Source organism: Perca fluviatilis, chromosome 24, assembly GCF_010015445.1.
Source record: "Perca fluviatilis chromosome 24, GENO_Pfluv_1.0, whole genome shotgun sequence".
NCBI lineage: Eukaryota > Metazoa > Chordata > Actinopteri > Perciformes > Percidae > Perca > Perca fluviatilis.
Genome location: NC_053135.1, coordinates 19,508,463 through 19,522,927, shown reverse-complemented (window position 1 = coordinate 19,522,927; position 14,465 = coordinate 19,508,463). Strand labels below are relative to the sequence as shown.

General features: G+C 42.3%; 1 protein-coding gene across 1 annotated transcript; it reads right to left on the bottom strand.

Annotated features, from left to right (window-relative positions):
- Positions 1-258: 258 nt before the first annotated feature.
- LOC120554051 lies at positions 259-10,026 on the bottom strand. The gene is made up of 4 exons (XM_039792649.1): positions 9,991-10,026; positions 8,048-8,251; positions 1,386-1,482; positions 259-804 (listed from the first exon to the last, which is right to left on the bottom strand). The coding sequence occupies exons 1-4, from the start codon at positions 10,024-10,026 to the stop codon at positions 485-487; spliced, it is 657 nt and encodes a 218-aa protein (XP_039648583.1). The 3' UTR covers positions 259-484.
- Between the last annotated feature and the right edge of the window lie 4,439 nt (positions 10,027-14,465).

Here is a 14,465-nt window from a genome sequence, read left to right as displayed (position 1 = left end):
ATGTTTAAAAAAAGGATCTTAGTCTTTAACAGAAAGAGTGTGTGTGTGTTACATGACATTACATGTAATTTATCTAACCCTTTATCCACAGTGACTTACAATTAAGTGCTTTCAACTGTGAAGGTTCAAAGTCCAGACAACAAGTAGTAAGTGCAGTACATTAGCTTTCAATAAGCAAAGCTACAAAGAGACATATGAAAGTGCAGGTTCAAGAATTTTATTTATTTATTTGTTGTATTTTATCTGAGGTGTAGTCGGAAGAGATGTGTTTTTAGCCTTCGGCAGAAGACGCGTAGGCGAACCCGATGTGGACGGGGAGCTCATTTCACCATTTGGGAGCCTGTCGTGAAGTAAGAGGGCAGAGAGAGGAGGATAGAGTAGAGTGTCCGTGGCAGCGTTGGGAGGCATGAGCAGGAAAGAGTCAGATGGAGGGAGGGTAGATAGAGTACATGCCTCCTAAGAAGAAGGAGAGAGTTAACGGATGTTACGGCGGACAGGTACGGTGTCTGTTGAGATATGGTTGTGAGAGTGGGAGAGGGTAAGAGATGAGGAAATGGTCTGAGGTATGGAGTGGAGTGACAGTGAGGTTGGATGTAGAGCAGTTTATGGTGAATATGAGATCTAGGTGGTTGTGAGCGGGTGGCGAAGGAGAGAGCGAGAGGGCAAAAGAAGAGAGAAGGTGTGGATAGGTAGCCGACTTGTCTGCGTGGATGTTGAAGTTGTTCAGATGTACCAGCGAAAGGCCAGTTTCAGGGGTGTGTGAAGAAGGGACATCCAGCTCCTCCAAAGAGTCCCCTAGAGCACCTGGTGGGCGATAGATAACAACCATGAGTAGCTGTGCTGGATGAGTTATGGTGACAGCATGAAGTTCAAAAGAGAGTGGAGTGAACTGAGGCTGTGGGTAGAGGGACAATGTCCACTTGGGGTTAATGAGTAGGCCTGTCCTCCCACCAGTGGGTCTAGATGTGTGGGTGAAAGAGTAGGCAGAAGAGAGAGCAGTAGGGGTGGATGAGTTAGTCGGTGTGGGTGCTGGTCTGAGTTACCCCTTTTCCACTGACGGGAATCAGGTGCTGGTTCAGAGGTAGAGCTAGTGCCTCAACAACGTTAGCGCCAAACCCCGCCCACAGCTGCTGGCATGAACGGTTGTTACCTCTGGCCCAGCAATGATTCGGTGCTACCGACAAACCACTTTTACTGTTTGGAGCCGGTGCTTTGGTGGTTGAGTAGTCGCGGACCGATTTGGAGGCCGGCTGTGGACCGGCTCCAGCTCTGCCTTGGTGGACTAGGGGTGGGTGGGTGCACGGGGTGCTGGGTGTGTGTGTGGGACGGTGGGTAGGGGTTGTGGGAGTGTTGCTGGCAATGTGTGGTTTGTGGGGCCTGCTCACCTTCCCGCGCTGCCTCCCGCGTAGACTCCTTTGTCTTTGTCCTCCGGAGTCTTCGTCCGATGAGTCTGCCGCCGAGGCTGCCGCCCCGCGCAAACGCCTGCTCAAATACAAGGAGGTGATTGCGCGGGCCACAGGTGCGGAGGCCACACGCCCGCTAATCCGTCAAACACACCTGAGACTCGTTCAACCTCCACTCCCCTAATTCACACCTCACCCTAAACCGCGTCCACCTCAACAACACCAAGCAATCCAGCAAAAACACACAGCAGCAGTAGCACGTTGAATACTACAAGAAGTAGCAAAACACCCAACAAAGTAAGTACTTTCCTGTATATCTAGCACTCCAATAGTCAGTGCCTTCAGACATCCAAAGCACTCTGACTTTGAAACTGATTGTAGCATACTTAGTCAGTCAATAAGCAATCAGACAAGGACGCCACACCCTGCCTAATCAGTCAAAGCATGTGTGTCTGTGTGTATATGGATGTGTCTCTCTCTATGTGTATATAACGGTAGTAACCCTTCAAGTACTACATAACGGAACTGTGGATGTGTGTCTGTGTATATATCTATCTTTTCTAACATGTTAACTGTGTTTTGGGATCCAGTGCCCGGCAGATAACCGCTGATACCAGATCAGCATCGTGTCATGTGGCAAAGCCTGCAACCGCAACAGGATGTACGACTTCTACACGCACATCTTTAGGATGTCAAAGTCAATGAACAAGGTCATCGACAACACAGGCGGAAACGACGACCAAAAACTAGACAACAAGGTCATCGACAACAAAAACTACACTCGGTGCTGACAATCTAATAAAGTCTGTCCTCATCCTGCAACGCTTACATCTCCAACTCGTCATTTAGATATCTCTGAACAGGGACATACAAACAAACACACACACAGAGATATACACACACATACACACAAATGCACGCATGTGCACACACACAGATAGATATATATATACACACACACACACAAACACACACAGACAGACAGACATACACAGACACACATAGCCCCCAGGGTATTTGTAACTTGCGTTTGCTAAATCTTTGCGCTCACATCTTTCATTACTGTGTCAGAGCTCCACTTATGTCGACCACCAGTCGAGAAACCAAAATGTTAACAAGTCAAAAGTGACAGACGCATATCCTCTTCTTCCATTTCTACTCCGTTCCTTCAGTCTTATCCTTTGACGTAAAAAAACAAAACCCAATGCTAATTTCATGACTTCGAAATGCTAATTGGTTGCATGAAACAACATCCGAAATGTCCAAAAACACACAAACAGAGGCCAGACCGCTAATAAGTTGGTAAAGTTTAACAAATATGACAAATAGCAGTACGAGAAAAAGAAAGAAAATAGGCACCGCGGCATACTTTATCATGTAAGATATTAATACGGATCCACACCTGCCAACATGTACGCATTTTGACCCTTGAGTACACTTGTACATTTCGCTGCTCTCTAGGTACACATTTTCTGGCATCTCGCATTTCTCCGGTTTCAGTTTCTATGCAATCTACATCTATGACGTTGATTCTGCCGCTGAGTAGAGGAGTGAAAAGCTTATGGCCAATCAGAGCGCTGCATTTTAACCCTCCGCCCACCTGCCCCTCCTTGCCAAATGCTTCGCGCGTTTAATTCAGTACAGTACCTCAGCGAGCCAGGCTGTCCGGATAACTGTAGGCTTGCGCGCCATGGCTGAACCACCTCAAAAAAAGGTTCGGAACGATCTCTTAACGGGAGAGATAGCCTTTCCTCCGCATTTCTGCAAGACAGACCTCGACATCCGTCACCAAGGGGCAACAGGTAACAACCTCAGTCCCATAAACACATACTCCCCACCCCCCGAAACATAATGATATTAAAAATAAATGGATGATAACAAAAAAAGCGTGATGGGAGTAACGCGTTATAATTCAGTGGTTGAACTGACTGCAGAGACGGATACGTGTGTGAGTTGTTTACGCTGCGTGGAAGCGAGCTGTCCCGTCACTGTTCCCCGGGGTCAGAGCCGGTGTTCTGTCGATCTATGCTACCTATCGAGATGTGCTACTTAGCGGTTCTGCGCATGCGCACGACCCACAAGCATGGTCTGATTCCCCGCCCATAAATCTATGCAACCCTGCGGTCGGACATACGGTCGGACATACGGTCGATACTGTGGTTAATGGAGTAATATCTAATAAATAATTTATTCATTGTACCTTTTGATAGGGTATATTTGTCTATCAGAATACACTACCACTGAAATATTCAATAAATATAATGTAATAGAATATCAAAATATGCTCCTTATCTCCTGACAGTGCACATGGAGTGAGTAGTGGTGCAATATATAATGATTCTGTTGGGGGAGCATTATTTGATAGGGTATATTTGTCTATCAGAATATGCTATCACTGAAATATTCAATAAAGATATAATGGAGTATCAAAATATTCTCAAATAAACATAAGATGTCAATACCTGTTAGAGTTATATCTCTATGGGATTCAGCCTGCCTGCACAATTGGAAATGGGAACACATAAGGAAGCACATTTCGATAGGGCAGCGCGACTCGATAGACTCTACTATTGATTTGCGCTACGGTAGCATTTTTTGACAAGGCAGCATAGATCGTCAGAACACCGGAACCAGAGACAGTAACTGACAACGTCTGTGTCCCGTCAGTGGCGACGGCAATGTGACAGAACAACTGACACATGTCGAGAATTAATGTTTAGTCTTGCTACACGTAATATTACATTTTATCAGCGGTGGAAAGTAACTATAGCCATCGGTATACTACCGTCGGCTACTTTGATTCAATTTTAATTGGGTATTTTTCATTTAATCCTACATATTAGGCTACTTTCTAGTCCACCACAAGTCAGAGTCAAGTAGGCTATTGAACGTTTTACTTCACTATTTATTTTATAGCTTTAGAGTTACTTTGCAGCGTCAGATTAATAATACAAAATAATGTCAATAAATTATGATGTATTAAAGTGGATAAAGACGAGACTTTATTGATCGCGTCGTGAAATTCACAAGCTACCTGCCAAGAATACTCCCGCTTTTATTGTGGTGAAAGTAACGCAAAAGTAGTCATTACAATTCAGAGACAGTAATATTGTAATATAACTAATTACTCTCAAATGACACTAACTAGTAATCTATAATGTATTACATTTTGGAATTAACTTGCCCGACACTGGTGTCAATAGGCTAGCCTATCACACCTGCCATCCTTCCCATTAGTTGGGGGCAGTTAGAAAAGCGGTGGAATGGCTAGAAAACTAAAAGGTTTTAGAAAGGCCAGGTGCAGATTAACGTCAGATAAAGGTAATAGTTGGGCTATTTATGTGATGTGATGGCAACTGACATAATGCAATGTCACCCATGTCAAATTTTTTAAATATCTGACCCATGTTATTTATTAACCTATAATTGTGTCTCTGTCAGGCTTCAATCTTGTGCTTTTTTTTAGTAGTTGCTTTAGGCCTATTTAAAGTTGCTTTATGAGTAAATCATTACTTAGATTACTTAATTTCCCTTCAGTAATCATCGTCTTTAACACAGAGGCACTTAGGCATATTTATTAGCTCTCTCTCTGCCTCCTGTTGGTTAGACTAACTAATATATGGGCACAAAATATTGGACAGGATATAAGAAAACATTTGTATAGTAGTTTCACTACGCGTACAGCCGTTCATCCACTCCTCTACACAGTAATAATAATTTATTGTAATCTAGAAGGTAGTGATGAGCCAAACAATGTATTTTCAGGTGGAAGAAGTTTCCATGGGCTATGCCTCCTGTACAACGGTTTGTTTTCAATTCAATGTTAGGAGTGATAGCAGTAATTGTATAACATTTATGGTCTACTTGTATATGGTTACGGAGTAACTAATAAATCTTGATTGGTGAAATTATATTATGTAGTATGGTGTTAGGTTTCTCATTGGTGAGTGCAACGGTGGAGCGTATATTGGCAGTGGGCTGTCGGTGATTGGTACGCGCGGGGAGTCTGTACTCATAAAAGTTCTTCAAGGTTGGCAGGTCTGCAGATCCTATTTAAAGTGGCTACTGTCTAAATACAATAACCTGACGGTGGAAGAATACGAGATTTGGAGTAATGATTACTTTATATACCGTATGTACTGTATGTAGGATTGCTTTCATTTTATTTCCACATGTGTATCTGTGGGCATGCGCTCATCTTCAAACTACAGCCTATGTAAATATTTAGGCTTTAGGCAACTTCTAGGCCTATATTTATGTAAATGGGTGATAGAATGCAAAACCGATTTTACCCTGTCATAGTTGAATAACGACAGTTCGGTGGGTAAATAGGACATACATATAAGCTCAAAATCCCATTGTCACCCCTTTACTATGAAAATCTCATATTTTGAAACTGCCGCTGAAAACGGGCGAATCTCAACAAAGCTAGTTGCTTGCGTAAGCATCTCAAAATCCGGAACCTTTGTCACAGCCGTGGGTGTATTAAGAGAACGGTCACGCCCCAACATTTACATAGGCTACACAACTGACCTGAGATCAGGTAGTCTTCTGAATCTAGGTCGTGCAGATCTCAGAAAATGTAGACATTGTTCATATGCTATTTTACCATTAAATTCACTTCTGAGACTTTTTTATGCGAGAAATCTACTATGTAGAGGTCAAATATGGGCCGTTTTACGAAAATTGATGTCTAATTGCAAATTTTGTCCGACTGTGTGTCGGAGTTCAGAGGCTGGTGCTGCCTGTGTAGCTGCCTCGCCGCCTGGCCTGCCTTCCTTCACAGACCCCGGCCTGCTGTGAGGAAGATTGAGCTCCGTCACGACTGGCAGCCCACAGCACTCCATACCCGCGCAAAGTCACCGTTTTGGGCTAATGGACTACGAAACGCCGCTGCTCTGACAGAGCTCTAGGGCCTCCAACTCCCCTCTTCCTGCTAGCTAAATGCCCGGTGTATGTGAGTGAAAGCGCGGTCAGCGAGCTTGTTACGCCAGCATTCTATTACCACAGGTTCCAGTTAATCTTTTAATGTGTGTAATTATAATGTGTTGAGTTATTTAAACAAACGATTGGGGAAATAAATGCCGCTTGTCCGTGAGTCTCATTGATAAAGCCTGCGGCTGGATGGAGCTCTATCAATGAGAGCTAGCTAGCCTCCTCTTAGAATTCCCCTGGAATTCACAAATATTCATTAACTTGAAATCGGACACCGTTGTTAGCTTTATAAGACATTTAGGTATATGTTGTATAGCTAAGTGGCGTGACGTGTGTAACATGTGGTAAGAGATTGCTGGTGTAACAAGCTCCCTGACCGCGCTCTCACACACGGGCCATTTAGCTAGCAGGAAGAGGGGAGTTGCAGGCCCTGGAGCTCTGTCAGGGCAGCGGCGTTTGGTAGCTAGTCCATTAGCCCAAACGGTGACTTTGTGCGGGTATGAGGTGCTGTGGGCTGCCGGAGCTCAATCGAGCTCACAGCAGGCCGGGGTCTGTGGAGGAAGGCAGGCCAGGCGGCGAGGCAGCAACACAGGCAGCTGAACTCCGACACACAGTTTTACCAAATTTGCAATTAGCCATCCATTTTTGTAAAACGGCCCATATTTCAGCTTTATATAGTTGATTTCTCGCATAAAAAAGTCTCAGAAGTGAATTTGGTAAGGAAACATGGCAGTGTCTGGAATATGAGATTCTGTCGCGTTTCTAATGTGTGTGTATTGGGGATTCGCTCAACCAATCAGCACGCGACCTCTAATGCGTGTGTATGGCGAGTCCGCTCAACCAATCAGCGCGGCGTCTCGATGTGTTAATGCGGGGCTAAGGCTCAACCAAGCAGCGCGCAGCTCATCTAAATATTCATGACCATACCATATTTGGAAGCAAAGCTCTTGTCACAAATAGGGCCAAAACACAGGGATGCATAAGGGCCAATAAAATATCAACCAGGCCATTTTCAGCCCAACTAATGTTACATACCCCATTAGGAGACCATAAGGAACAGTGTGAAATACCCTATATAATCATTCTATCACCCCTTTAATGAATGCAGAAAGTTAAATTGGGTAAAATATAGCTAATATAATGAAATAATTTAGTTTAGGCTATGCATAGTGCCTAGACCTGCCAACAAATGCTTATTGTTAGAAGAAAACCAAACAGTCCTTATACCTATAGACCACTACTGACCTCAATCAGAATCGACTGCTCTCTCTCTCTGCTGAAATATCTTCCAATATCCATCTCATCTGCTCAAAGAATTGAAGGATACAACAGTACAACAGACCTTTTTCACGGCAGACATGTTGACATGTCATAGTAGGAAAAGCACAGGTGTGTTCAAACCCATTACCAATGGCTGCATTCCACTTAGGAGAGGTCCTGGTATTGTGCATGCTGACTCACTGAAATATCTTACTGGGACACTTGATGGAACTGAGCCATCGTTAAGGTCTCAGCTGTGCTTTTCCTACTATGACAAGTCAACATGTCTGCTGTGAATAAGGTCCATCATGGAGAACCGTGACAGTCCACGTAACTAGAGAAATATCTAGATCCCTTCCCTCACACACAAATAATGGTTTTGACAGCCTTAATATAAACTAATACTGCAATAACAAAGTACTCCTACAGCAGATCTTGCTCGTGCTCACCCAGTCTTCCCATGATGCTTTGGGGTTTTGGGTCTTGTAGGGCGCCAGGCTCTTGCTGAGGGTCCGGCAGGCGTTGAGCACGGCGGCGCCGTTGAGGTCAGAGGACGCTGAGGCCGCCGTGGGGCTGGTGTTGGGGACCGTGTTGGTGCTGGTCTCAGAGACGTGGATCTTAGAGCACGGGATACCCAGAACCCTGCTGGCGACCTGGACACACACACACACCAACACAGACACACATTATATATATATATACACACACACACACACACACACACACACAGAGAGAGAGAGAGAGACATACACACACAGACAGACATATACACACACACAGTGAGACATACACACAGACACACACACACACACATACGCAGACACACACAAATGCACGCATGTGCACACACACACACCCCAAACCACACACACACACACACACACACACAGAGAGACAGAGACATACACCCAGAGAAACATATACACACACACACAGAGACATACACACACACACAAACGCACGCACACACACACACACAGAGACATACACACAGACAGACATATACACACACACACAGAGAGACATACACACAGAGACACACACACACACACACACACACACACAGAGACATACACACAGACAGACATATACACACACACACAGAGACATACACACAGACAGACACACACAGAGAGACACACACACAGATACACACATACGCAGACACACACAAATGCACGCATGTGCACACACACGCACACACAGATATATATATATATATACACACACACACACAAACGCACACGTGTGCACACACACACACACAGACATACACACAGACATACAGAGAGACACACACACACACACATACGCAGACACACACAAATGCACGCATGTGCACACACACACATATACATTTATATATACACATATATACATACACACACACACACACACACACACACACACACACACACACACACACACACACACACACAGACATACAAAACACACACACACAGACATACAAACACACACACACACACACACACACACACACACAGAGAGACAGAGACATACACCCAGAGAAACATATACACACACAGAGAGACATACACACACACACAAACGACGACACACACACACACACACACACACACACACACACACACACACACACACACACACACACACACACACACACACACATACACACACACACACAAACACACACACACACACACACACACACACACACACACACAGACATACACACAGACAGACATATACACACACACACACAGAGAGACATACACACAGAGAGACACACACACATACGCAGACACACACAAATGCACGCATGTGCACACACACGCACACACACAGATATATATATATATATATATATATATATATATATATATATACACACACACAACGCACACGTGCACACACACACACACAGAGAGACAGAGACATACACCCAGAGAGACATATACACACACACAGAGAGACATACACAGACATACACACACACACACACAAACATAACGCGTGTGCGCACACACACACACACACACACACACACACACACACACACACACACAGAGACAGAGACATACACACAGAGACATATACACACACAGAGACATACACACACAGACATACACACACACACACACACAACACAGAGATACACACATACGCAGACACACAAATGCACGCATGTGCACACACACACAGAGATATATATATATATATATATATATATATATATATATATATATTAGGGCTGTCAAAATTAACGCGTTAATTTTTGCGTTAATTTTTAATATTTAACTCGTTAAAAAAATTAACGGAAATTAATGCAGCTGTGTTTGTTTACTTCATGTGGTGGAGAAACGTAATACGTCTCCATAAGAGCAGCGGGCTTACTCTAGGAGGGACTTACCTGATTGAAGTACGGGCCAGTCAAGAGTTGAAACATGGACCAGTAAGATCCCAAAAGAGAAAAAAGATGATGTGTTAGAATCCAGAAATGAATGAGCACGGGCTATAAACGGGACCGAGTACTAGTTCCGGCATGTTGTCTCACGGTCAGAGAGAGGCGCCACCGGTAAGCTGCTGTTTCTACATGCCCGCGTGCCGAGTATGTACGCTGCCGATTTGTTTGCTTGATAACTGTTACGTTGGTCACTCTGGTAAAAACCTTATTTGCAGTCTGATGTTTAACGCTGTCGACTCGATAGTATCCGTGACTATATTCCAGTAAATGTTTGAAATTGGTGCGTCTCACTGTCACACGCTAGCTACTTCCTGGTTGGCCTGCGAAGGGAAATGTAGTCAATCGCTTTACATTGGTAATGGATTGCTGTGCACAGCGTCGCTATCTAAAACTACACTCAATGTTTTCCCTTTAGGCCAACATAGGCCTACACCTTTGTGGTTTTGGGTTACTGGTTTAATGTGTAACATTGATATTGATGTGCATTTCTGTGTTTAGATATATCTGCTTTGCTTAGTCATTCAGATTAAACACTATGTATATTATAATATTTATGATATTAAGTACTGCCTAGATTGTAATTTATATTCTCTCTATATATATATATATATATTTGTATATTATTCAGAATATGGTATATTAGGTATGTGGCTAATATTGGGGGTGGTGACAAAAATCTGCTCTCAAGTCGGACAGTTTCTAGCCGTTTCAGCAGGACTAAATAAGCCAAATTGTTGCTGCTGTTGTTCTGAAAGATATTAACCCTCATGCCCTCCTTAAAAAAACTTACTCTCGACACCTTCGAGGCAAAAATGTCCACGCACACAAAAACTGTTATTAAATCATCATATATCAATATTTTTTTCTGCTTTTTTTTCATAAATAACTTAAACAACTTCTAACCTAATCAAAACTACCAAACATTCAATCATTTTCAGGATTTTAACCCTTTAAATGCCAGTTTATGTATTTGAAGTATTTCATTTTTTATTACAAAAAACACAAAAAATTATTTTTTTTCCATATAATGAATAATATCTAGATGGGGCTTTGGTGGTGATTAGAGGCTTGGATATGTCAAAGATAAGCAACAAAATTAATTTGATTGCATTAGTATTTTTTTACATAGTTCCAGATACTCCCTTTGGACACCTTCGAGGCAAAAATGTACATGTCCAAAAAACTGATATTAAATCATCATATATCAATATTTTTTTCTGCTTTTTTTTCATAAATCACTTAAACAACTTGTAAATTGCTCAAAACTACCAAAAATTTAATAATTTTCTGGATTTTAACCCTTTAAATGCCAGTTTTAAATCTTTGAAGTAACAATTATTTATGAAAAACCCAACAAAACATTAATTATTTTCCATAAAATAAATCATAGGGGAATGGGGCTTTGGTGGGGATTAGAGGCTTGGATATGTCAAAGATAAGCAACAAAACTTATTTGATTGCATTAGTATTTTTAATGTAATTCCAGATACTCCCTCTGGACACCTTCGAGGCAAAAATGGCCCCATTGACTTCCATTATAACCACATGTTTTGATCTCACTGCCTTTACAGTATAAAACCATGCATTCTGTAATGTCAGCATTTCATTTGGAAGAAAACTAGTCATATTTGACATTTTTACAGTATTTCACCAGATTCAACAATTTTGCCCTTGTAGGCCGATGCATGAAATTATAGTTATATTATGGAGCTGTGTGTGTGTGTGTGTGTGTGTGTGTGTGTGTGTGTGTGTGTGTGTGTGTGTGTGTGTGTGTGTGTGTGTGTGTGTGTGTGTGTGTGTGTGTGTGTGAGAGTTTGCGTAAACCTGTAAGCAAGCAATGATCACTTTAGGGCTGAAAAAAGGCATCTTTTGAAGGATGCATTTCATGTGTGTTTGAAGACGTGCTTGAATAAAAATATTTCTCCCTGCATTTGCTGTAAACTGGCGCTTATCATTTCAAATGGTTTGTGGGACATGGTGGCCCTGAAGACTGGTCTCCCACTATGGACATCCCACAGGCTCCGGGGTGGATTCCCCTTTGGACCGGTACACACCAGCCAAGTGTGAAGTCCCATGTATGTTCGACTCTCTTGAGCATCCACATCACTCCATCCTGAGATTGAACACCTCCCGTGTAGGTTTGTCATTTCCTGAATCAGCTGGATCAAGTCAAGAGTGAAGAAAAGGTGGAAAGAGGATGCCACATCATGGATTCTTGATATGGCATATCTCGTGGGCTCTGACATCATGCCGGTCGGTGCTTGAATATTGAGCAGCGTCTCAGTATTAGATGGAGACCAGACTTGCCAATTCTTCACTGTCCATTCAATGTTAGGATGGACAGGATCTTTCTCTTTGCTCTAGATCTTTCTCCTTCTCTAGAGCCAGGTGCATCAACACACTAATAGTTGTTTTTGTTTACAACAAATGCAGGAGACAACGTTTTTATTCAAGCACGTCTTCAAAGACACATGAAAGGCATCCTTCAAAAGAAGCCCTTTTTTCACCCAGATTTACACAAACTCTCTCTCACACACAGACACACATGCACGCACACACGCATGCACGCACACACACACACACACACACACGGCTCCATAATATAACCGGCTAAAGTAAGGTGCGCTTTTTTCACCACTAAAAATCATTGTTTGTTTACAGATTTACACAAACTCTCTCTCACACACAGACATGCATACATGCATGCACACACACACACACACCCCACACCCCCACACACACACACACATACATACATCGCACACACACACACACCCAACCCACACCCCCACCACACACACACACCCACCACCCACCACACCCACAGACACACACAAATATACATATATACACACACACACACATATACACACACACGCGCACGCACGCGCGTGCACGCACGCACACACACACACACACACACACACATACATGGGACTTCACACTTGGCTGGTGTGTACCGGTCCAAAGGGGAATCCACCCGGAGCCTGTGGGATGTCCATAGTGGGAGACCAGTCTTCAGGGCCACCATGTCCCACAAACCATTTGAAATGATAAGCGCCAGTTTACAGCAAATGCAGGAGACAATGTTTTTATTCAAGCACGTCTTCAAACACACATGAAATGCATCCTTCAAAAGATGCCTTTTTTCGCCCGTACTAAGTGATCATTGCTTGCTTACAGGCCCACATACACACAAACTCCACACACACACACACACACACACACACACACACACACACACACACACACACACACACACACACACACACACACACACACACACAGCTCCATAATATAACTATAATTTCATGCATCGGCCTACAAGGGCAAAATTGTTGAATCTGGTGAAATACTGTAAAAATGTCAAATATGACTAGTTTTCTTCCAAATGAAATGCTGACATTACAGAATGCATGGTTTTATACTGTAAAGGCAGTGAGATCAAAACATGTGGTTATAATGGAAGTCAATGGGGCCATTTTTGCCTCGAAGGTGTCCAAAGGGAGTATCTGGAATTACATTAAAAATACTAATGCAATCAAATCAGTTTTGTTGCTTATCTTTGACATATCCAAGCCTCTAATCACCACCAAAGCCCCATTCCCCTATGATTTATTTTATGGAAAATAATTAATGTTTTGTTGGGTTTTTCATAAATAATTGTTACTTCAAAGATTTAAAACTGGCATTTAAAGGGTTAAAATCCAGAAAATTATTACATTTTTGGTAGTTTTGAGCAATTTACAAGTTGTTTAAGTGATTTATGAAAAAAAAGCAGAAAAAAATATTGATATATGATGATTTAATATCAGTTTTTTGGACATGTACATTTTTGCCTCGAAGGTGTCCAGAGGGTACAAAATGAATCATTTAAGTATTAAAAAATTTGACTGAAAAGAAGGATTCCTACAAAATTTCATGCCATAAGAAGTAACACAGCAAAAATGATCACGAAATGACCGAAGAGGGCATGAGGGTTAAACATTCTGAACTTAGCAGAACCTTTCCTTGTTTGTCTTCTCTTCATATTTGTAAAGTTAAGTGATTTAGCATTATTTAAATATCCATTACTACAAGCTTCAGTCTCAATTTAAAAATGCGATTAATCGCGATTAACTACAGCAAATTGTGCGATTAATTAGTTAATTTTTTTTAATCGATTGACAGCCCTAATATATATATATATATATATATATATATATATGAAAAAGGTGCCATTTTAATCAGAGGAAACTTTCCCCTTTTTAAGAACAACAAAGAACTACAACATAATTGCATCATAACGGCAACGTAACATTTTATAGGGCTGCTTTTCTTCTTCAGAGTTTTGCCCCGATTTCTTACAAAGTCTCTGATGTTTTGAAGTGACCGCCTATCAAGATCAGGATGTTCAGCATTCTTGCACTGCTGGCATTCAA

Coding starts and splice junctions, on each gene's coding strand:
- LOC120554051 (XM_039792649.1), bottom strand. CDS start 10,026: ATGTTTCAACTCTTGACTGGCCCGTACTTCAATCAG. Junction 8,252..9,990: donor CTGGCCCGTACTTCAATCAG/GTAAGTCCCTCC, acceptor GTGTGTGTCCAG/GTCGCCAGCAGGGTTCTGGG. Junction 805..1,385: donor GCGGGAGGCAGCGCGGGAAG/GTGAGCAGGCCC, acceptor ATCGCCCACCAG/GTGCTCTAGGGGACTCTTTG.